Genomic DNA, 21,698 nt, shown 5'->3' on the forward strand with positions numbered 1-21,698 from the left:
GAGGAACCCCAGGAGGGTGGAGGTGCTTGGGGATCCGGTGCCTAGCTCCCTTGCTTAGGCCCGGATCCAGGGCTGGCGCGGGGCCGCTGCAATCTCTGGGAAGCGGGGGCTTCTGGGTCGCACTCAGCTCTGCAATGCATGCGTTCTGTGATCCTGGTGAGTTGGTATCCTTCTCTGAACTTCCTCTGTGACAGGCAGAGAAGAGGGGTCGATGACAAGATAGATGGAAAGCACCTGGAAATTGGCAGGCCCTGAGTGGGCACTGGACGTGTGGGGCCGCGGGCCGAACTGCCCCCTTCTGGCCTCATCTCCTGGTGCGCCCCGGGTGGGGAGGGAAAGCTGCCTACATGCACGTCCCCAGCCAGCGCGCGGCCTCCGCGGTGTGGCTCCTAGTGCCCGGGGAAGAACCCTCACCCTCCCTATTCCCAGCAGCCCTGGCCGCCCCGCCCCCGCCGCAGCTGCTGCACCCACCCCCACCCTGCCCGGCCCTTTCTGCACCGTCATCTCCTGCCCCGCCGAGGCTCGACCCGTGAGTGGGGCCGCCCAAAACGGGCCAGACCGGGAGCCCCACTCCCGGCTGTGGGAGGGAAGGGAAACGGAGATTGGGCAGAATCAGCGCCCCGCCACCCGCTGCGGCGCTCGGGGGTCGTGGGGGGGTGGTGGGTAGGTCTGTGGGCCCCGCCCTGCCGCAGGACTCTCAAGCTCTGGGACTGGGTGGAGGAAGATAAGGCGGGAGGGGATCCGTGCGGTCGCACATGCGCAAAGGCTCTTCACTGGCCCAAGACCCTGGCTTCCTGGCCAAAGAGCCCGCGCAGCGAGGTGGAGTTGGGGGCTGGGACCCAGTTCCATGCCCCGCCACCTGGCTCTCTGGGAAGCATCGGACCCGTCACCCTCGAAGGACTGGCCGCTAAATAACTTCGGTATTGAGAGCTGTGAGAGCCTCAAAGGGAGGGCCCAGACCAGCTGGAGTCTCTACCACCAGACAGGATAAAGGGCAGGACTTGGGGTCATAGGAGGAGGAGGCTAACATGAAAACAACTTAGGTTGGAGAGAAGGAGGGGCCAATCCAATCTGCACCCTCCCTGTGTCTGTCCCGAGTAGGTGCTGTCCCCCTCTCCCTTCCTTTGCCCACCGATTGGAGTGACACTCTGGAAAGCTCAGTTGAAGAAAGCAGAGAGTCTGCGTGTACACAGTGCAATGATGTCAGTTAATGCAGTAGTGAGGGCATGTGTTGTTCACGGGGTACACAGAAGAAGAAACCACCAGCCCTTGGGACACTTAGGCATTGGTGTAGACAAGGGAACATTTGAGTCCTGGAGGATGGATAGGTCCACGGAGCAGAGGGAGGAGAAAAGGATTCCAGTCTTAGCGATCAGCATCAGCAAAGGCTCCGAGGTGCCAGGGGCATAGTGAGTTCTCCGAGCCCTGGCTGGTGGAGGGAAGCTGGGAAGGGCCTGGCTGTCCAGGGTGGTGGGAGGAGGCTAGAGTAGCCAGACCAGATATTTTGGGTTCTCTCTGATGGGCAGTGGGGTGTGGGGGGGAGGTAGATAGGTATTTAGGATGGAATTCTGCTAGACAGGAAAACATAGTTCAGTTCCTCATAGTTCAGGCTGGAGCAAGTAAGATTCCAGTTTTACCACTGAATCTCTGAGGCTGTCTCCTCATCTGTGAAAACAGCAATCCTAGCCCAGAGAGTTGTCAAAGTCACTGTGCTATCGGGCCTGGTGGAATGGGAGTGAGAGGGGCTCAGAGGGACTGTTACAAGACATGAGGTGACGATGGTGGGGTGGCGAGGCAGAAGCTGATGGAGACTCACTGAGAAGTGGAGAAGCAAGACTCATCACAGATGGGGCATAAAGGGAGATGGAGGGGCAGGGGGTAGTCCTGGTCTCGGCCCAGGGGGAAGGGTTTCAATGAGAGGAAGCCAGGGTGTGAAGTGATGGGGGAGGTATAGTGTGACACCAGAGGGTACTGAGAGAGACCTGGGAGGCAGGATGGCGGCTAGGACTAAATCCTCTCTCCCAGAGAAGGCCGAGCCTCCTAGAGCCAGAGAAGGAGGCAGAGGAGGGACAGCAAAGGGAAGAGGTATGAGGATGCCATGTGAACAAAGCCAAGGCGGGGAGGAGGAGAAGTTATTATCAGGGTGGGGGTGGGCTGACGGCATCGTCCAAGGCCTGATGTCTTTGCCTCCTAATGCCGGGGGTCTTGCTGGCTGGGTCAGGCCACTCACAGGAATAGACCATAATCCTTGGTGACAACAAATGGACAAAGCAGCTGGGTGCAGTGGCTCATGCCTGTAATCCCAACACTTTGGGAGGCCAAGGTGGGCAGATCATGAGGTCAGGAGTTCAAGACCAGCCTAGCCAACATAGTGAAACCCCGTCTCAACTAAAAACACAAAAAATTAGCTGAGCGTGGTGGCGGGCGCCTGTAATCTCAGCCACTCGGGAGGCTGAGGCAGAAGAATCGCTTGAATGCAGGAGGCGGAGGTTGCAGTGAGGAGAGAATGTGCCACTGCACTCCAGCCTGGGCAACAGAGTGAGACTCTGTCCAAAAAAAAAAAAAAAGGATAAAGCTGATTGACTCTCCCTAATAGCTGCTGTTGGTAGAGATAGTCTCTCAAGAGCCAGGCGTGGTGGTTCACACCTGTAATCCCAGCTCTTTGGAAGGCTGAGATGGGAGGATCGCTTGAGGCCAGCAGTTTGAGACCAGCCTGATCAATATAGCAAGACCAGGCCAGGCGCGGTGGCTCACGCCTGTAATCCCAGCACTTTGGGAGGCCGAGGCAGGGGGATCACGAGGTCAGGAGTTCAAGACCAGCCTGGCCAACATAGTGAAACCCCGTCTCTACTAAAATAAATAAATAAATAAATACAAAAAATACATATAGCAAGACCCCACCTCTAAAAAAAAAAAAAAAAAGGCTGGGCATGGTGGCTCATGCCTGTAATCCCAGCAGTTTGAGAGGCCAAGGCAGGCGGATCTCTTGAAGTCAGGAGTTCAAGACCAGTCTGACCAATATGGTGAAACCCTGTCTTTACTAAAAATTCAAAAATTAGCTGGGCATGGTGGTGTGCACCTGTAATCCCAGCTACTCTGGAGGCTGAGGCACGAGAATCACTTGAGCCCAGGAGGCGGAGGTTGCAGTGAGCCGAGACTGTGCCACTGCACTCCAGCCTGGGCAACAGCAAGACTCCATCTTAAAACAAACAAACAAACAAACAAACAAACAAGTCTCTCAAAATAGTGCGATCCATGGAGGAAAATCAGTCCAAGTTCAGCAAGCATTTGTTGGTATCCTGTATGAGCTAGGCCCTGGGTACTTCAAGATCAAACAACAAATGTCTGTAGGTCATTCCCAGGTCAGCAGGGAGCCAGGTGGGTCAGCAGGGAGACAGTCACATTGGGAGTTAGGGCTTCGGTAGGGAGACAGGTGGGTCTCAGGTGATGTCAAGAGATCTTGGTCAGAGCTAAGCCTGAAGAAGATTCTGGTATCTCTGCTCAGGAATCAGAGGACCAGGAAGGGCCATGAGACTACATTGGGGTTGCACTATGGTGGTGGTGTTGGTGGGAGGGTGTAGAGGCGGGGCTTGTCCTGGAAAGTTGGATCTCAGGGTCAAGGTAAGGGGAGAGGGGCAGGGAGACTCTCAGCACTTTGTGCTCCGGGTGCAGAGGGGACTGGAGGGTAGAGTATGGAAGCAGGGAGCTCTGATCCTGGGTTCTGCAGGGCCAAAGCAGGAGGCAGAAGGCTGGACTTAGTAAGTGGTGAGGATGGTGAGAGAAATATTCAGCAGTCAAACTGGAAAGGACTTATCTGCAAGCTGGGTGTGGAGTATCAGCATCAATCCTAGGTTTTTCTGCCTGGTTAGGTGGGGAAGCAGATTTGAGAGAAAGACCTTAGTTTGGATAAACGGGGTCTGAACTCGCCTCGGATTTGCCGGGGCTGGAGCTCAGGAGCTCCTGGTTGGGGAGGGCATTCAGAGAGTAGATGCCAGTCCTGGGAAAGGCAGGGGAGGAGAGGAGAGCCACGGCTGACGCTTGGGGACAGAAGGAGGAGCCTGAGGAGGAGACAGGACAGAGCGTCTGGAGAGGCAGGAGGACACCGAGTTCCCCGTGTTGGCCTCCAGGTCCTGTGCTTGCGGAGCCGACTGGCGGCTGGGATCGAGGTGAACTTAGACCCCAGCCCGGGTGTTCACTGGGGGCATTGAAAGAGAGGTCAGAGGCGGCGAGGGCAGCGGGGAGGGCAACCCCCCATTACTTCTCTCCCCTTTCCCCATGCAGCCCCGACAATGGGCAATGCGCAGGAGCGGCCGTCGGAGACTATCGACCGCGAGCGGAAACGCCTGGTCGAGACGCTGCAGGCGGACTCGGGGCTGCTGTTGGACGCGCTGCTGGCGCGGGGCGTGCTCACCGGGCCAGAGTACGAGGCATTGGATGCACTGCCTGATGCCGAGCGCAGGGTGCGCCGCCTACTGCTGCTGGTGCAGGGCAAGGGCGAGGCCGCCTGCCAGGAGCTGCTGCGCTGTGCCCAGCGTACCGCGGGCGCGCCGGACCCCGCCTGGGACTGGCAGCACGTGGGTCCGGGTGAGCGCTCGTGGGGGGGCCTAGGGCAGAGCAGGGACGGGGCTGGGGCAGACAAAAGGCCGGGGGAGGGAGGGTTGTCGTCTCCGCTAGAAGTAGGCGAGTGTGAAACCGCACAGCGGTAAATTGAGCCTCAGTCACTCCCACTTCCGCCCCAGGCTACCGGGACCGCAGCTATGACCCTCCATGCCCAGGCCACTGGACGCCGGAGGCACCTGGCTCGGGGACCACATGCCCCGGGTTGCCCAGAGCTTCAGACCCCGACGAGGCCGGGGGCCCTGAGGGCTCCGAGGCGGTGCAATCCGGGACCCCAGAGGAGCCAGAGCCAGAGCTGGAAGCTGAGGCCTCTGAAGAGGCTGAACCGGAGCCAGAGCCAGAGCTGGAACCCGAGCCTGAAGAAGCAGAACCAGAGCCGGAACTGGAGCCAGAACCGGACCCAGAGCCCGAGCCGGACTTCGAGGAAAGGGACGAGTCCGAAGGTGTGAGGCCGCCCAAACCCTGAGCCGGCTTGGCGGGAGGGCATGGCCTGGGAAGCGGATGCCGGACCCCATCTCTTTGACCACTGTTCCCGTCATCTCTAGATTCCTGAAGGCCGGAGCTCTGACCGGCCGTGCCCCGCCCATGCTGGATAGGACCTGGGATGCTGCTGGAGCTGAATCGGATGCCACCAAGGCTCGGTCCAGCCCAGTACTGCTGGAAGTGAATAAACTCCGGAGGGTCGGACGGGACCTGGGCTCTCTCCACGATTCTGGCTGTTTGCCCAGGAACTGAGGGTGGGTACCTCTGAGTCCCAGGGACCTGGGCACCCCCAAGCCCACCATGAGCATCATCCAGTCCTCAGCCCTAATCTGCCCTTAGGAGTCCAGGCTGCACCCTGGAGATCCCAGACCCAGCCCCCTAGTGGAACAAGGACCTGACCCTCGTGCCTGCATACACAACCCATTTCCCCTCATGAGCCACTTGGCACCCTATGTAGGTACCAGCTCAACCCCATGCAAGTCCCTGAGCTGAACATGGAGCAAGGGGAGGGTGACTTCTCTCCACGTAGGGAGGGCTTAGAGCTCACAGCCTTGGGAAGTGAGATTAGAAGAGGGGAGCAGAAACGGACCTTGAGTAGACAGAGACCACACACGTCATTGTCATTACTGTTTTAATTGTCTGGCTTCCCTCTGGACTGGGAGCTCAGTGAGGATTCTGACCAGTAACTTACACAAAAGGCGCTCTATACATATTATAATATATTCGCTTACTAAATGAATAAGGACTTTCCAACTGCATTTCTGAGTTTTACAGATGGGAAAACTAAGGCCAAAGGATAGGAGTGGGGTTCACACAGCTAAGTCTGAAGGGAAACTGGAAGCAGCAACCACCTCTGCACCTCACCTGGTCCAAGAGGAGTTCAGGACTTGGGCCACCAAACTCTTGGGCCTGTCCCTCAGGTGCAATTGCAGCTGCTCCTAGGCTATGCCAACCTCTGCCAGAGACCAGCTGTGAGGGTGTGAGCAAAGACAGGAACAGCAGAGGCCAGTGGAGGGAGTGGGGAACAGGGCCAAGGGAGCTCTTGGGCTTGACTCTCAAGGCCTGAATCACTGTGTGTGTGTGTGTGTGTGTGTGTGTGTGTGTAATGGGAGTGGGGCTGGGAAAATTGGTGCCTTCCAGGAAGGAGTGTCCTGTCCACCCCCATCCCCCTCCCCCCCAACGGAACCTTCAGAAGCTGCTGCTTCCAGCCACAGGAAGTAGACCATATAAATATGGAATAAATACATGACCAGTGAGAGAGGCAAAATGTCGGAAAGCAGACCCCAGGCCAGCTGGGTCTCTACTACCAGGACCCCAGGCTCAGGCCATCAGTCACCCCAGGAGAAGGGATCCCGACCCCCACCAGGACCCAGTGAGAGGTAGACAGCACGAATGCTGAAGGAGCACCAAGGGGCCAGGTGAGGGAAGGGAGAGACTGGAGTACTGGGACAACCAAAGCCATCTCATGCAAGAACAAGTTTCTATTCCCAAACCACCCCCATCCCCATCAATGCTCAGCTCTCTTCCTGCCCCCATGCCTTCCCTCTGCTCAACAGAGAGCTGGAGGCAGGAGGGCGACTCAGTTTGCCAGACATGCTGCTGCAGGTCCCCAGGCCCCAGGGAGGCTGGCAAGGGACACAAACACTTTGATGTTGCCACTCCTCCTCAAGGAATGCTCCTGCCCTCCCAACACCCCCAAGAAACACCAAGGCCGTGGAAGCACAGAGCAAACTGCTTCATGTTCTGGGGACCTATCTGGAGCTTCTGTCCAGGGCCTCTGTCTGCAGCCCTCAATGGACATCAGTCGGGTAGCAGGCGACCCAGCTCCGCCTCATCCAGCCGGTTGGTGGCCATGATGTGCTCCAGCTGCTGCCGGTAGCGTGCCAAGTCCTGCATGAAGTGGGGCACCCGGGTATTATCCAGCACCCCATGGGGCCGCAGGTGGTCCACATCCTCATAGGACACCTGCAGGAGGAAGCTGGGCATCAGGCATAGGCAGTGGTCCCTGGCTTTCAGGTAGCTGGTCCCAGCCCACTGCTTACAGCTCACAGCCCTTTGCTCCGGGACTTCTTCCTCTCCTCTCCTGATCCACAATTAGCTACAACGTTTTATACCTCTAGACTCAATCCTTCATCTTTGCTCTTTCTCTCAACAGTTGCTTTTTGTCATAGATGCCCTACAACCCCACTTCTCTCTCCAGCCCAGCCTCTCCCCCCACCTCCAAACATGGGCATCTAACTGCCTCCTTAATGTCTTCCCCTGGATAGCCCTCAGGATGGCCCCATGTCCAACAGTCAACTCCTGAGTGCCAGCTTATGCCAGCTCCACCCTCTTCACAGTCACCCAGGTCAGATTCCAGGGAGGGGGCTTGAACTCTCACCCTCCCATCAGGGTAGCCACTGAGTTAAAAGTATTCCCCTCTCTGAAGAGCTCTTCAGCTTGTCCCTTCATCTCCAACCCAGTAGCCACTGCCTGGTTAGGCCAGACCACCATCCCTTCTGCAGGAGTGACAGGCAAGGCCTCCTCCATGCCCCTGCACTCCCTTCCCTAGTCCTCTCTCCAATCCACCTCCCATATGATGTCCAGAAGGAGCCTTCTGAAGCAAATATCAGTGTCACTCCTCTGCTTAAAGCTCCTCTCACTCCCTGTTGCTTCAGATGAAATCTACTTTCCTCGACCTGGCACAAATGCCAGTGCCAGGGAGTTGGTCCCTGGCCATTTCTGTAGCCTCCTTCCCCTGGCCTTCCTGATCACTCCCTTGGCCTGGAATGCTCACCTCCTTTGAGATGCAGTATCTACATACACCTGCAGCCTCCGTTAAGCACCTGGTTTTGCTGCCAGAGTCATTTCATCTCCTGTTCTCACTTCCACCCACGCTTCCCCCCACCACCAGAGGCCTGACACCCAGCCCTCGGTCTAGCACCAATCCGAGGCTCAGGGAATTCTACAGCAAGGCAGGGAGCTGGCCGGGACCTCTGAAGGTCCACAGCCCCTCACCTTGCCCAGTGAGGTCAGCAGCGGGAAATCGATGGTCTGGCGATGTCGCAGAATGCGCACGATGCCGTCCAGGTACACCTGGTCCTTGCTGAAACAACCTGGGAGGGCAGGAAGTCGGTGAGCCCCGCCCCTCGCCCGAAGCCCCGCCCCTCTCCCCGCCCCCACCCCGGCTCTAGGCACCTCCCCCGCGCTGGCGCCCACCTGGCAGCGAGGTGTCCGTCTGGCCGCGCTTGGCGCGCACGCAGTACTCCCAGCGCACGTCGGCGTCCTGCACGTAGCGCGCCAGGTCCTGGAAGAGCTGACGGAAGGACATGCGCGCGGCGCGGTGGATGGTGTAGTAGAGCAGCGCAGCGCGCCACAGGAACGGCTGCTTGCGGAACAGCACGCTGTGCAGGCTGGCCAGGCCCTCCTCCGTGGGGTTCGCCGGCCGCAGCCCGTACCGCAGCCGGCCCTCCGCGTTGTGCCACGGCTGGCGCGCGTTGTTCACGCCCCGCAGGTAGTGGGTGCCTGCGGGGAAGGCGAGGGGAGGCGGCGCTGGGCGGGGCGTTCGGGGACCCGCCTGCGAGCCCAGCCCTGGCCCTGTTCCATCTGGCCGGGGCTCTGGCCGCGACACTTCCATCCTCATGCTCCCGAACTCAGGCTCGCACACAAGCTCTCCCAGCCCCAGGCAGCGTGAAGCTCCTCCTCCTGTGGACTCGCACCCAAAGATCCACAAAGGCTCACATACATGAATCCTCTCCCATCCATCCGCCCCCCACCCTACACCCACGCACCCACACACGTGCACGAACTCTCCCAAACTGACATTGACCCCAGCCCTCCTGGGCACAAGAATACATATACCACCCTGCCCAACATCCTGGGTGCCCATATCATCTTGAACAGTCACGCTGATGCCCCCGGTAAAAATCACCTCTTGCCCAGAGCAACAGGATTCTCGAGGAAGAGGGACAGACAGATAGGAATAGTGGTTAGTGCCCTGCACCCTCCTGCCCAAACTGGCCAGTCCCCTCCTAAACCAGGCGCCATGTGTCCTCAAGTCAAGTCCATTCCCAGGACCTGGCCTTCCATCCACCCTGGAGGGCCCGCGTGGTGGCTGGCCTGGTGGGACCCTGAGGGTTCTCCCTCTGGCCTGTCAGGGACTGACCAGCCTTGCCTGCACTGTCGGGAGAAGTCGGAGAGGAAGTGGAGAGAGAAAAATACACCCGAAAGGACCAAGAGATGAGGGCGAGCCCAGAGCGTGGACAGGCACGTTCTGGCCTACCTCTGTGAGCCAGAGGGCTGGAGGTGGCTGCTCAGGAAGGGAAAGCCCCGACCTCAGGAGGGAAGGGGGAGAAACAAAAGGGGGAGTTATTGGGGCCCCTCCTTTCCACCCCTCCCAGCTCCCAGGCCCCTTTCATGCCTACCCATCTTCCCGGATACCCACACCCTGACCTATCTCATGCCGCAACATGCCCTCCAACCAGTACTGGCGGGCTCCGGTCAGGTTGATCGCCAATGTGGGCCGGCTGTTCTCCACCATCATCACTGCCTGGGACAGCAGGTCCTCACTCAGCTGCACCACAACCTGCAGGTGGCAGTGCTCTGAGCCATGGCCACCAGCCTGGGGCCACGGTGCAGGTGGACCCAATGATGCCACAGGGCAGCGAGGCCAGACAATTGGCCAGGGCACCCACCCTTCATCACCTCTGCTCAGAACCAGCTCCCACCTCACTGGGGCAGGGGCAGGGGTGGGTCAGGTGTGGAGCTGGACCTGGGACCGCCCACAAGACACCCTGATTTGGGGCATGTAGAGGAAGGGCTCTGCAGGCAAGCTCACCTCCCCGACGCAGCCCTCCTTCTGCATGTATTTGCGCACAATCGACCATATCTGGCACTTGGTGAGCAGCTGCCCCCCAGTGGCAGCCTCAAAGTGTTCATAGGTTCCAAACTTCTCCAGAACAGCCTCAATGATGCCAACTGCCTGTACATGGGGCCACAGTGGCTGGTCAGGACAAGCCCCTTGGGTGGTCAGGGCCAGGATATGGTGGGGAGGCTGGACTGACCTGATGGATGAACTGTCCAGAGGCCTCGCAGTACTTCTCCAGCACAGCCGTGGGCATGGGCTCCTGGTACTCAAACTGTGGATTGTAGGTGTAATGGGACTGGAAGAACTTGTCTCGCTCACGGTCCATGTTGGTTGGCCGCAGGGCCACCAACATGCAGGGGCTCTTGCTGGCAATATGGCCTGCATCCCTTTGAGTCTTAGCAATGTGAGGCAGGGAGGCTGCAGGCCGCAGGGTGCCCCCACCTGGGTTCCGTCCCCGTCCAGGTGGAGGCCGTCCCAGGGTGCCACGCCCCCGCCGGCCAGTACTATTTACAGAGTAGGTGCTCTCACTGCGACGCATGTGGCCACGGTGGCCCAGGTGCATCTGTGAGAACGGCTGCTGCTCAGGCTGGGGCTGCAGTGCTGGGGGGACTGCCAGAGCCAGGGGCAAGGCCAGGGACTGAGACCAGGGGTACAGTGGTGGCCCATCTCGGTCTGAGGGCTTCAGCCTATGGCGCAGGGATGGGGGACTGGTAGGCGGGCTGGGGGGTGCCTGATCATATGCCTGAGCCCCCGAGTCCAGCACCATTCTGTCTTTGGGGTCACATCCAGCCGGGTCACTCCAATTCCCCACACTGTCGACCTCTGGGGACACAGAAGGGTATGTGGAGACCAGCATGAGTGGGTGTGACCAAACGACCAGCAGGCCCTGTACTCCACATTGCCTCTGCTGGGCCCTTCGTGGGCCCAGGCTCTGCTACCAGGGGTCTGATTGGCTGCAGCATCCATTGCCTCCAGCAGACTCACCCAAGTATGCTGGGCTGGGAGAAAGCACTTTTGTTTTCGTTTTTGTTTTTTGAGACAGGGTCTCACTCTGTCACCCAAGGTGGAGTGCAGTGCATTGATCATAGCTCAATGCAGCCTCCAACTCCTGGCCTCAAGTGATCCTCCCGCCTCAGCCTCTCAAAGTGCTGGAATTAAATGCATGAGCCACCGCACCCAGCCGAAAGCAAGAGTTTTAAACACCCACCTAGATGGTGGTTACTGGAATCCTCTCAGCCTGAGCTCCTGAAGGCAAGGACTGAGCCCCTTACTCGTGATTCTAATCTCTGTGCTCACTCACTTAATCTGGGAGGTGGTACAGTGCAGCTTCAGCTGCCTGGGCAGATTAGGTAGGTGAGAAGGCCTCAGGGACTGCCTTCAGCCTATGGCATCTTCTCAGTGCCACCCCTGCCCATCCACCTGGCTTTACCCACATCCTCCTGCCCATTTGGCCTCAGTCAGTTTCAATGTCTGAGGGCCCCATGCTTATGCCAGTATCCCCCAGAATGCCCTCTCTCCTCTGAGCCATCTGTTGAAATCCAAATTAGAATCTGCTTTTGGGGAGCAGAAGGAAGCTTCAGCAAATCCAAGCCAATCTCTGGCTTGTCCCCTATCTGAGGGATCTTTCCAGTGGTCATCCAAAGCCAGTGTCAGGGCGCTCACCCCGACTCTGTTCCAGGACTCAGTCCAATCCCATCTCTCCCCAGAGACTGCCTGGAGAGGCTCCAGCTGCTGAGCTCCCTTGTCTGCTCAGTGACTCACTTCCAGCATTTCTCCTCTCTCCTACATCATCAATCTCTTCCTCTCTACTGGAGTCTTTCCATCAGGATAAATACATGCTGTTATTTCTCCACCTTAAAAAACAAAACAAAACCCTCACTAGAACCCACACTCCTCCAGCTACAGCCCCGGCTGCATCTCCCTCCACCTGCTCCTATTGCAGCACATACCTCGAGTCATCTATACCCAGTCTCCAGTTCCTTCTTTCCTGTTCTCTCTTAAATTCACTCCAATTAGCCTTTTGTTCCCAGCACTCCATCTAAATTGATCTGATCAAGGTCACCAATGACCAGCAATGACCTTCATATTGATCAGCACCCGATACAGTTAATCACTACATCCTGGAGGCCAGGCAGGGTGGCTCATGCCTGTAATCCCAGCACTTTGGGAGGCCGAGGCGGGCGAATCACCTGAGGTTGGGAGTTCGAGACCAGCCTGACCAACATGGAGAAACCCCGTCTCTACTAAAAATACAAAATTAGCTGGGCATGGTGGCACATGCCTGTAATCCCAGCTACTCAGGAGGCTGAGGTAGGAGAATCGCTTGAACCCGGGAGGCGGAGTTTGCGGTGAGCCAAGATTGCGCCATTGCACTCCAGCCTGGGCAACAACAGCGAAACTCCGTCTCAAAAAAAAAAAAAAAATCACTGCATCCTGGAAACATGCTGTCCACTTGGTTTTCCAAACACAGTCGAACTTAGTTCTCCTCCTACCTTGCTGGTCATCCCTGTCTCCCTGAACTCTTAACACTGTAATGCTCCAGGACTTGCCTATGGAAACTTCTCCATTTATGTTCACTCCCTAGATGTTCTCATCCACTCTTGGTTTTACATACATTAGCTCAGACTTCTTCCATAAACTTTAGACCAGTGTTGCCAATTTCAGTGCAATTTGAGATAGTGTCTATTTGCCCAGGCTGGTCTTGAATTCCTGGCCTCAAGCGATCTTCCCACCTCAGCCTTCCAAGTAGCTGGAACCACAGGCACATGCCATCATGTCCAGCTTCACTGCAGTGTCATCATTTGAATGTTTAACAGGCATATCAAACAGAATATGTCCTCTGTCTGGGATGTTCCTCCCCCTATATAATGGCATGGGTCGCTCTCTCACTTTCCTCAAATCTCTGCATCAATACCATGTTATTAGAAAAGCCTAACACACCCTCTATAAAATAGTAAACCTCCTCTCCCCTCTCCACTATCTCCCCTTCCCCAAATTATTGTTTTCTGTAGCAGTCATCACCATCTGGAGTGTACTTCAGTACACTTTATATTTGTATGATAGGTATATTTGATAGTTATCTGTTTTATCTTTTCCAACATTAACAGCTGTGTCCCCAGAACCCAGAACAGTGCCTGGCCCGCAGCAATTGCTCAATAAATAAATGAATCCAAGAGCCCTTCTTTCAGAACTAGAATTATTCCTTCCCTGCACTTTGCTTCCCTATCTAGACTTCATCTTCCCCCTCTCCACTCCTCTCTACCCTGCCTAATGACCAGCTGCTTGAAAAGACTTCAGGTCCCAGGCTTCACTGCCTTTAACTAACTGTACATTTTTTTGGACTCCTCACTCCTTTACAGGTTTCTACCTGGCCCAGTCCCCTCCATCTCCCCTTCTTTCATTCGACATACCTCCTCGAAATTACCAGAATACGCTTGTTTTTTTCACGTCTCGGGTCCTTCCGCCAAGAATGCCTTTGCAATATATTCCTGGAGCAAACTCTTAACCATTCTTCAAGGCTCAGTTTAGGCCTCACTTCCTCCAGGAAGCCTTCCCCGCCTCTAGTGTCCCACTGCTTCGGCGTCTTTACTCAGAGCTGTCACTGTCGGAGTCTAGGTCCGTGTCCTCCCACCATCCCCTGAACTCCCCGAAGGCAGGAACGGGGTGTGATTCACCCCCGTGTACCAAGCACCCAGCACTGGGTGCATAATGAATGAAGGATGGATGAGGGAGGAGCCCCCCACTATTAAGGCGGGGTCTGGTGACAAATGAGAGGGTGTGGCCTGTGCCGATGAGAAGCCCCGGAGAGGACAAGGTGAAGAGCCAATGGGGAACCAGAAATTGAGGAGGGGCGTGACCTGCAGCCAATAAGTGGTGGCGGATAAGGTGAAGGGCGTGCCCAATGGAGGGTGGGGCCAGGAGACAATGGAGTGGAGGGTTCTCCGGGAGATCAGGAAAGGTCGCGTCGCGCGCCTCCTCCCGGCCTTTGGAGGGGTCTGTCCGCGTGCCGTGCCCCCACCTGTTCGCTCCTCTGCTTGCCGCCCGCCGCTCCAGCTCTGCTACACCGGCCACCGGACGCCCAGCCGGCGGGAGCCGACGCCGATGACGTACGTCCTCGGGCGCGCGCACGCTCTTACGAAAGCGGGGGGCTTCGCGTCAGTCTCCGCGGCGGCGCGCCCCCGAGGCCACTGGGAGCAAAGCCAGGCAGAGTTGAGGGGGCGGTGTTCGTGGTCCTGGGCCCGCCCCCTTCCCAAGGCCCCAGCGAGTTGCTGAGCTTCAGGGGCTCCCGGGCGGCCAGGGCGGCCGAGACTTGTTCACGGCCTGGGCGCGGAGACGTGGGGGCGTAGCCCGCGGCCTCGGGAACGCAGTCTGCACAGAGGGCAGATGCCTGCATAGGCGGGGCGCAGCCCGTGTACTAGGACGGGAGCCAGGATACTTTAAGCGTGTCACTCTGCAAGAATTCCCTCAACCCTCGTGGGCACTTTTATTCTATCCCACCTTCCCCAACACACACAGACTCAGGCGTCTGGGAGCCGTGGTTTATTCTGCGAGCAGCAGGGCTCGGGCGCAGGACCCCGAGGGCAGGCAGGAGGCCGGCGCGGGCGCGGGCGCGGGCACGAGGCTGAAGAGGATGCGGCGGCTCGCGCAGGGCGACGGCGGCAGCGCAGCCTGCAGGGAGCTGAGCGCGGCCAGGTGCTGCTCCCGGGACAAGTCCCCGCGCAGGCCCAAGAGGGCGGAGACGTGGTCCTCGCTGCAAGGGCACCAAGGAGGCGCGTCAGCCCCGTCCTCCCCGCCCTCCGGCTTCTCCTCTCTTCTGGCCCCCAGTCCGCACCTCACGTCGGGAAATTGTTGCCGCAGGCCAGCCACCTCCAGGCCCAGCAGCGCGGGGTCGCGGAGGTTTAGCAGCTCCCTCAGGGCGAGCAGCACCGGCGCGCAGTGCGCGTTCTCCTCCAGGCCCTGAGCACGTCGGGGTAGGGTCTCGCGCCAGCCCTCTCTCCCACCCAACCACTGAGACTCTCGCCCGTTTGCCCGCCCAAGAAGCTCTCACCAAACTGAGGAAAAGCTGCTGAAGCTGGGCAGCATCGTGCCGCAGGCGCTCGGCCGCCTGTGCCCTCTCGTCGGCTCCGCGGCACACCAGGCGGCCTTGCATCAGCGCGCTCAGGTACTGGAGCACCACGGCGCGCTCGGCCTCAGCCAGCAGCAGCTGCGGGGAGGCAATCAGACGGGTAAAGGTCGCCTCTCACCCGCGCCGCCCCTTCCCCAGCCTTTTCCCCCAGCGCACCTGAACCGTGGGGTTCCGCACACGCCAGAAGTCCCGGCAGAAGCGCCCCGTCCGTTCACACACACTTTCCAGCAGCTCAGGGCTCGACAGCCATTGGCGCGAGGGCAGATCCGCGAACAGGGGCTGGGAAAATGATCCAGACCTGGCATTGCCGCGGAGACCCCCATACGTAGCTGTACCGCCACCTTTCCACCTGCTCCCATCCTGACCTGAAGGAGGCCTCACCTGGAGCTCCGCCTGCAGCGCCTCCAACACCAGGCGGTAGATCCTCCTCTGCAACTCGTCCAGCGCAGCTTCCACTGGAGCCAAGGCCCCTGAAGCCGCCCCGTCCAGCTGCAGGACAGACACTGAGGAGCTGGACCGAGCAAAACTACGGCTTCAGGACCAAGGCCAAGGCCCGCATGGCCCTCTGTGGTCCAGCCCCTCCGGCGCCACCTTGTGGGGCAAGTGTTTGACGGGAGGGAGCGAGAACAGCGGTTCCCCGCACTTCTGGTCCCAGGCATGGACCAGGGCTGGGAGGCGGGCTCTCGGCGAGCCAGAAAGGACACAGCCCAGCGGGACCTGCCTCAAATTCGCGGTGCGACCTTGAGCAAAACATTCTTTCGGTTTCTGTTTCCTCATTCGTAAAGGAAGGGAACTATCCCAGTGAGGAGGGAGTAAAAAATCATCACTTGTTTTCCTTGCCCCCACCAAAAAGAACATACCACCCAAGAGGAAGGGAGTGTGTGTGTGTGTGTGTGTGTATACACACAGCTGTAACCCCAGACGTTACTGGCACAGAGTAGGGCCTTGAAATATTTGCTGGACGAATGAACAATTGACCCCATGTGCCAGGCACTATGGTGGGCACTTTACATGTTATCTCATGTGATTCTCAGAACATTCTATTAGTACCCACATAATACTAATGAGAAAAGTGAGATTCAGAGAGATTAGGTAACTCATCCAAGGTCACACAACTAGTAATTAGCAGAACTAGAATTGGAACCCCAGGGCGATGTGAGTCCAAAGTCCCCAGTGTCCTAGTCTGGGCTGAGCCCATACATAATAGGTACTCAATAGGGGGTTAGTGAAGGTGGGGTTCCCTGGGGGCCTTCTGGTACCTGAGTGCTGACTTGTGGTTGAGGGTGGCCAGTAGGTAGGGCACGTAATGAGGGGCCATTGATTTCCCCCTGACGTGGTCTCGAGAGAATCGGATCAGAGCATCACTGAAGCTGTAATGGGCAGAGGTGGCTCCTGGACTTGCTGCTATGCTGGCATCCCCACAGCCCCAGTCCCTGGTACTCCTGTCCCACCTCCAAGATACCCAAGTCCTTGTTTAAAAGAGCCCTTTCCCTGTGACACGTCTTATTCACTCAGAGCCCCTTTGGGCTGCCTGGGGAGCAGGGACAGGGATCAGGAATGGGAGCAGGAATAGGGATCAGTGCCTCAGCAGACCTCCTCAAGAATATGCCCAGTTCTGACAGTGCCATGCCATGCACTCGCTGTTGCAGTGACTCACTGACCAGGCTGGCCACACGAATGTTCTCTTCCAGGATCTGCAGGCAGAAATGAGCAGCCATCGGCAAAGCCTCCCTCCTTCCTCTCCTCCCCACTGCCCCATGGAGGCTGCGTGCCTGTCTGGCCACTTCCCACCTACCTGCAGTACGATGGCTGGCATTGGTGAGTAATAGGAGCCAGACAGGTCTGTGTTGGGCCCCTGCTCCCGGCACCACTCAGCTACCTCCCCATCCAGCGCATTCTGCAGCCACTGAGACACACTTGCCTGGAGGGAGGGGCCAGGGGCAAAGGAATGTAGCAGGGATCTGACCCTGCTGGAGATGGGTAGACATTCCACTCTGCAGATAAAGGCCCACAGCAGGTAAGTAGGACTTCTCTGGACCTGTGCCCCAACTACTCACCTGGATGTTGGCCACAAATGTTGCCTCCAGCTGCTCAATGTTCTCCAAGGTCAGAAGGGGCTCCAGCTGGGACACATCAGCCTCAGGCCCCAACTCCAGGCTCCCCATCATTTCCTGCCTGGAGATGGGTGGCCTGGTGTCACACCAAGCCACCAAGCCCCCAGCCTTTGATCCCCCATGTCCCGCTGCCCCAAAGGCACTGACCCCAGGTACACATGCAGTGCCCAGTGCAGCAAGGCGAAGGCATCCGCAGCTTCTAGCTCAGGCCCTGCAAGGAGGTTCTGCAGGCTGCGGCGCAAACCGCTATGCAGCGTGTGGGCCCATAGCTGGACCACGTTGTACTGTGGTGGGCAGCAAGGTGCTACTAGTGCCTCAGCTGTGGCCAACTCGACTGGCAGGGCCACTCGCAGAGCCTCCAGCCACCCTGGTAGGGCCCCTGGTGCAGGCAGCAGAGGTGACCCAAAGTGGGCCCGCTCCAGGCCCTCCTGTAGTGCCCTCAGACAGCGCTGACGCCAGTCCCGGGGCACCTGGCCCAGGGGGGTTTTTCGTCCAGTCTCCACCTCCGCCACACGCACAGCAGCCACCAGCAGGGCTGGGTCCTCCCGTGCCAGCTTCCCCGCGGCCCCTGCAGCTGCTTCCACAGCCTGGCCCAGTGCCTCGAACAGAAGGTCCAGCCCCTGGAAGACTGGCAACTCCAGGCCCCCCAGGGGTGCCCACGTATCCTCTCGCAGCTGCTCCAGCTCCCGAAGGCTCACGTACGCCTCCAAGAACTGTTGGCCATCAATCAGAGTCTGTGTGTGGGCCACTGCAGCTGGCACTAATGAGAGTGGAAAGGAGACAGCCCTGGGTCTCAGCCTTCCCACCGCCTCAATGTGTACAGCAGGGGATACTGAGGCCCAGGGCTGGGGTGATGTATAAAATATTTAACAACCAGTAGAGTAAGCTGGGCACAGTGGCTCATGCCTGTAATCCCAGCACTTCGGGAGGCCAAGGTGGGTGAATCACTTGAGGTCAGGAGTTTGAGACCAGCCTGGCCAACATGGTGAAATCCCATCTCTACTAAAAATACGAAAATTAGCCAGGCATGGTGGCGCATGCCTGTAATCCCAGCTACTCGGGAAGCTGAGGCAGGAGAATTGCTTGAACCTGGGATGTGGAGTTTGCAGTGAGCCGAGATCGCACCACTGCACTCCAGCCTGGGCGACAGAGTGAGACTCTGTCTCAAAAACAAAACGAAACAAAAAACGAACAAAAAACCATAAAAAAAAAATAACCAGTAGAGTACTGGCCAATCTAAGAGGATCTTGGCAATGTCCTAGAGACCTGGTGGGCCAGAGGTCAACCCATGAGCTCATGGAATATGAGGAAGCTGAAGATCCTGGAGGGAAGGCAGGGGAAATCAGGGGGTCCTGCCAGTACTCGCTCAGCCACTCTGTTAGAGAAGAGTTTCAATATACTGATAACCAGGTGGCCAGAGTCACATGACTGGGTATCTGTCCTGACTCAAGCATCCCACACGTGGGAATCCCCAGGATGAGCTGATTTGCACCCTGCCTCATAGGCCATGGGAAGCCCGGGCTACTGTCTGGGAGGTCCCTGGTGTGCCCCTCTATGCAGTTCCCCATCTAGTGCCCCAGCCCCTTGATTAGGGATGAGTGTTTATTTGTTTGGTGTTTGTGGACTGACTATTGGAGGCTGAGGCCCAGGGTCCCTGCATGCTCACCTGCCCGCAGCCGAGGCAGCAAGTGAGACAGGGCCTGCAGTTGCTTGTGCTGGGCAACCCGCTCCCGTAGGGGCTCTAGAGTCTGTAAGGCCTGGGACATGCCCTGGAGCAACCCACGGGCCTGGCTCAGGGCCTCCCGGGTTCCCTGCACCACCTCAATGGCCCGGGCCAGCTGCCGCACACCAGTCTGCACGCCTTCCAGGTATGACTGCACCACTGACTGTGGAAAGATGGAGCCAGTGAGGCCGGGCCAGCCCTGCAGCACAGTCCCAGCACCCGCACCCCCTGCCCCATGCCCACCTTGAGGCGTGCTTCCAGGGAGCAGGTACGCTGCACCTCGCGGCTGCGGTAATGGCCTAGCCTGGCCAGCTGCTCCGGCCGGTAGAAGATGCCCGAGGCCCACTTGAGCGCTGCACCCCGGGCCAGCTGCTCTGCCCGCTCCTGCTCTGGCCACTCAGGTCCTGGGCAGGAAGAACCTGGGCAGCTGTGTAGTCAGGGAGGGAGGGCCCAATGCCCCCAGTCCCAGCTTTCTTATTTATTTATTTATTTGTTTGTTTGTTTGTTTATTGAGATGGAGTCTCACTCTGTTGCCCAGGCTGGAGTGCAGTGGTGCAATCTCGGGTCCCTGTAACCTCCGCCTCCCAGGTTCAAGCGATTCTCCTGCCTCAGCCTCCCGAGGAGCTGGGACTACAGGCGCGTGCCATCACGCCCAGCTAGTTTTTGTATTTTTAGTAGAGACAGGGTTTCACTATGTTGGCCAGGTTGGTTTGGAGCTCCTGACCTCAGGTCATCTGCCCATCTTGACCTCCCAAAGTGTTGGGATTACAGGCGTGAGCCACTGTGCCCAGCCAGTCCCATCTTTGTTGCCATCATTCCTCCCCCAGTCCACCCAAAAGGTTCATACCAGGGGACAACGCAGGCTGCATCTCATCCTTGGCTGCTGAGTCCATTGCAGGCCTGGAGGAGCCAGAGCTGAGGTGGGCCCAGGGCAAGCAGGCAGAGTAGATGCCCCTGTGAGCTGCTGCCTCTTTCTAAGCCCTTCTGAGAGGAGGAAGGAGGTTCTTCCCGGCCCCCTCAGGAAGTGAGAGGGAGGGGGTGTGATGTGGAGGGCACCTGGGAGGCTTTGCCTGCTAGGTTTCCCAGTCATGCCCCTGCAGATGTCAAGCGAGACAGGGTGGGCACAGGCCTCCACTGGACCCTGGTCCTGCTCTGAGCTGCACAGGACTGTTTGATACAGAACTTACCAGATTTGATCAGGTGTCCAGTTCTCCCTCCACAAATGACCTTGGCCTTGAGAACAGCCCTCTCCCCAGTGCAGCTGGGCACGCCTGCCACTTGCTCACAGGGCCTGGGCGACTCCAGCTGACTCCAGCATGCAGCTGAATTCCTCTCCCCAAGGAAGTCTCTCTCCCACTCCCCAGCCCAGAAGCCCCTTCTTCCCACCAAGGCTCCTCCCTCCCCAAGGCCATCAACAGAAAGGAAGGAAGCTGAGTCGCTGGCATTTTATTCCCAACAGGAAAGAGTGTCTGCACGGAGGGTGGGGATGGCTGGGCGACACTTCCCTGAGGGGCGGGGGGGCGGGATGTACTTGTACTCAACCAGTCTTGACCAGCCTACCCAGACCCTCTTAGTGTTCAGGAGAGGAGACAGGGATTTGCTAGACTTGGCCTCAACCTGGGGTGGTGGGCAGAGTGTGCAGATATGGATGCAGACGACATCAACAGCACAGGATGAAAACTGTGTTGGCCGGCCTCTGAGGAGGATGTGTACCTCTGCGGAGGAATAAGAGGTGGCAGGCTGTTGTGAAGAGGGGTGTGGTGGGGGGTGGCAGGAGAGGGTCATGAAAGCTGTGTTTATCTTTTTTGTTTTAGACAGGGTCTCGATCTGTCACTAAGGCTGGAGTACAGTGGCACCATCATAGCTCACTGCAGCCTTCTGGGCTCAAGCGATCTGCCTGCCTCAGCCTCCCAAAGTGTTGGGATTACAGGCGTGAGTCACCGCAACGGGGCAGCTGTGTTTATCTTGAGAGTTATAGGGAGCCAGGGAAGGGACTATTAGGTGGTAATAATTTAGTGGATGTTCAGTCCACCACCCAAATCCACCCTTCAGGAAGCGCTCATTCTTCAGCTGCCAGGAGTGTAGGCTACTGAGATCACACCACTGAATCTCTCAGTCAATATTGGGGTGCAAAAGCATGGTACCATCATGTGAACATGAACCCTTCAGAAGTGCTACCCCAATTTCAGAGATCTTAGTGGGATAGGCTGAGGCCTATAATATAATTGTATCTGCCCAATTCTGCTTGTCTTAATCCCTTAAAGGTGTGGATCCTAACCAGGTGCGATGGCTCACACCTGTCATCCCAGCATTGTGGGAGGCTGAGGTGGGAAGATCGCTTGAGCCCACGAGTTCGAGACTAGCCTGGCTAATATAGTGAGACCCTCGTCTCTAAAAAACTAAAAATAAATGAGCCGGGCATGGTGGTGCATGCCTGTGGTCCCAGCTACTTGGGAGGCTGAGGTGGGAGAATCGCTTGGGCCCACGAAGCTGAGACGGCATTGATCTTGCCACTGCACTCCGGCCTGGGCAACAGAGTGAGACCCTGTCTCAAAAAAAAGTGTGGATCCCCAACAAACTTGCTGCAAAACCCTGTCTCGAGTCCCATTTCCCAGAGAACCTGACCTAAAAGAAACAATAATAAATAGTAACAATGTTAAAAGTAACAAAATGACCCTGTCACACATTCCTACATGCCAGGAATGACTGAGTGCTTTACTGATATTTACACATAGGTAAACACGTTTGCATTGGCTGAAGTGTTCATAACCCCATAGTCTCTGAGCACTG

The 21,698-nt window shown here is 57.7% G+C and overlaps 3 protein-coding genes across 16 annotated transcripts; 1 reads left to right on the forward strand and 2 right to left on the reverse strand.

Moving 5' to 3' along the window:
• The first annotated feature begins 33 nt into the window (after positions 1–33).
• On the forward strand, positions 34–5,842 carry NOL3 (nucleolar protein 3). Of its 6 annotated transcripts, none has more exons than XM_054453880.2 (5): positions 200–314; positions 433–529; positions 4,282–4,420; positions 4,740–5,060; positions 5,163–5,842. In XM_054453880.2, the coding sequence occupies exons 1-5, from the start codon at positions 224–226 to the stop codon at positions 5,211–5,213; spliced, it is 699 nt and encodes a 232-aa protein (XP_054309855.1). In that variant the 5' UTR covers positions 200–223; the 3' UTR covers positions 5,214–5,842. The 6 variants fall into 6 exon arrangements, with proteins under 6 accessions (XP_054309856.1, XP_054309855.1, XP_063510455.1 ...); XM_054453879.2 differs by lacking the exon at positions 200–314 and adding an exon at positions 1,102–4,166 and having other exon boundaries at positions 504–529; positions 4,282–4,584; XM_054453881.2 differs by lacking the exons at positions 200–314; positions 433–529 and adding an exon at positions 34–156 and having other exon boundaries at positions 4,282–4,584.
• On the reverse strand, positions 5,718–14,103 carry MATCAP1 (microtubule associated tyrosine carboxypeptidase 1). Of its 7 annotated transcripts, none has more exons than XM_054453862.2 (8): positions 13,357–14,060; positions 11,609–11,799; positions 10,143–10,768; positions 9,917–10,060; positions 9,532–9,664; positions 8,299–8,604; positions 8,098–8,195; positions 5,718–7,065 (listed from the first exon to the last, which is right to left on the reverse strand). In XM_054453862.2, the coding sequence occupies exons 3-8, from the start codon at positions 10,710–10,712 to the stop codon at positions 6,901–6,903; spliced, it is 1,416 nt and encodes a 471-aa protein (XP_054309837.1). In that variant the 5' UTR covers positions 10,713–10,768; positions 11,609–11,799; positions 13,357–14,060; the 3' UTR covers positions 5,718–6,900. The 7 variants fall into 7 exon arrangements, with proteins under 7 accessions (XP_054309837.1, XP_054309838.1, XP_054309841.1 ...); XM_054453863.2 differs by having other exon boundaries at positions 11,708–11,799; positions 13,357–14,056; XM_054453866.2 differs by lacking the exon at positions 11,609–11,799 and having other exon boundaries at positions 10,143–10,217; positions 13,965–14,103.
• Positions 14,104–14,471: 368 nt separating this feature from the next.
• On the reverse strand, positions 14,472–20,261 carry EXOC3L1 (exocyst complex component 3 like 1). 3 transcript variants are annotated; one of them, XM_054453850.2, is made up of 14 exons: positions 20,096–20,261; positions 19,756–19,808; positions 19,152–19,312; positions 18,852–19,071; positions 17,333–17,945; positions 17,129–17,246; positions 16,867–16,992; positions 16,665–16,765; positions 16,331–16,441; positions 15,453–15,582; positions 15,228–15,350; positions 14,994–15,149; positions 14,778–14,902; positions 14,472–14,696 (listed from the first exon to the last, which is right to left on the reverse strand). In XM_054453850.2, the coding sequence occupies exons 2-14, from the start codon at positions 19,799–19,801 to the stop codon at positions 14,486–14,488; spliced, it is 2,241 nt and encodes a 746-aa protein (XP_054309825.1). In that variant the 5' UTR covers positions 19,802–19,808; positions 20,096–20,261; the 3' UTR covers positions 14,472–14,485. The 3 variants fall into 3 exon arrangements, with proteins under 3 accessions (XP_054309825.1, XP_054309824.1, XP_054309826.1); XM_054453849.2 differs by having other exon boundaries at positions 19,756–20,235; XM_054453851.2 differs by lacking the exon at positions 14,472–14,696 and having other exon boundaries at positions 14,721–15,149; positions 19,152–19,327; positions 19,756–20,235.
• Positions 20,262–21,698: the final 1,437 nt, after the last annotated feature.

This window comes from Pongo pygmaeus, chromosome 18, assembly GCF_028885625.2.
Source record: "Pongo pygmaeus isolate AG05252 chromosome 18, NHGRI_mPonPyg2-v2.0_pri, whole genome shotgun sequence".
Classification (NCBI taxonomy): domain Eukaryota; kingdom Metazoa; phylum Chordata; class Mammalia; order Primates; family Hominidae; genus Pongo; species Pongo pygmaeus.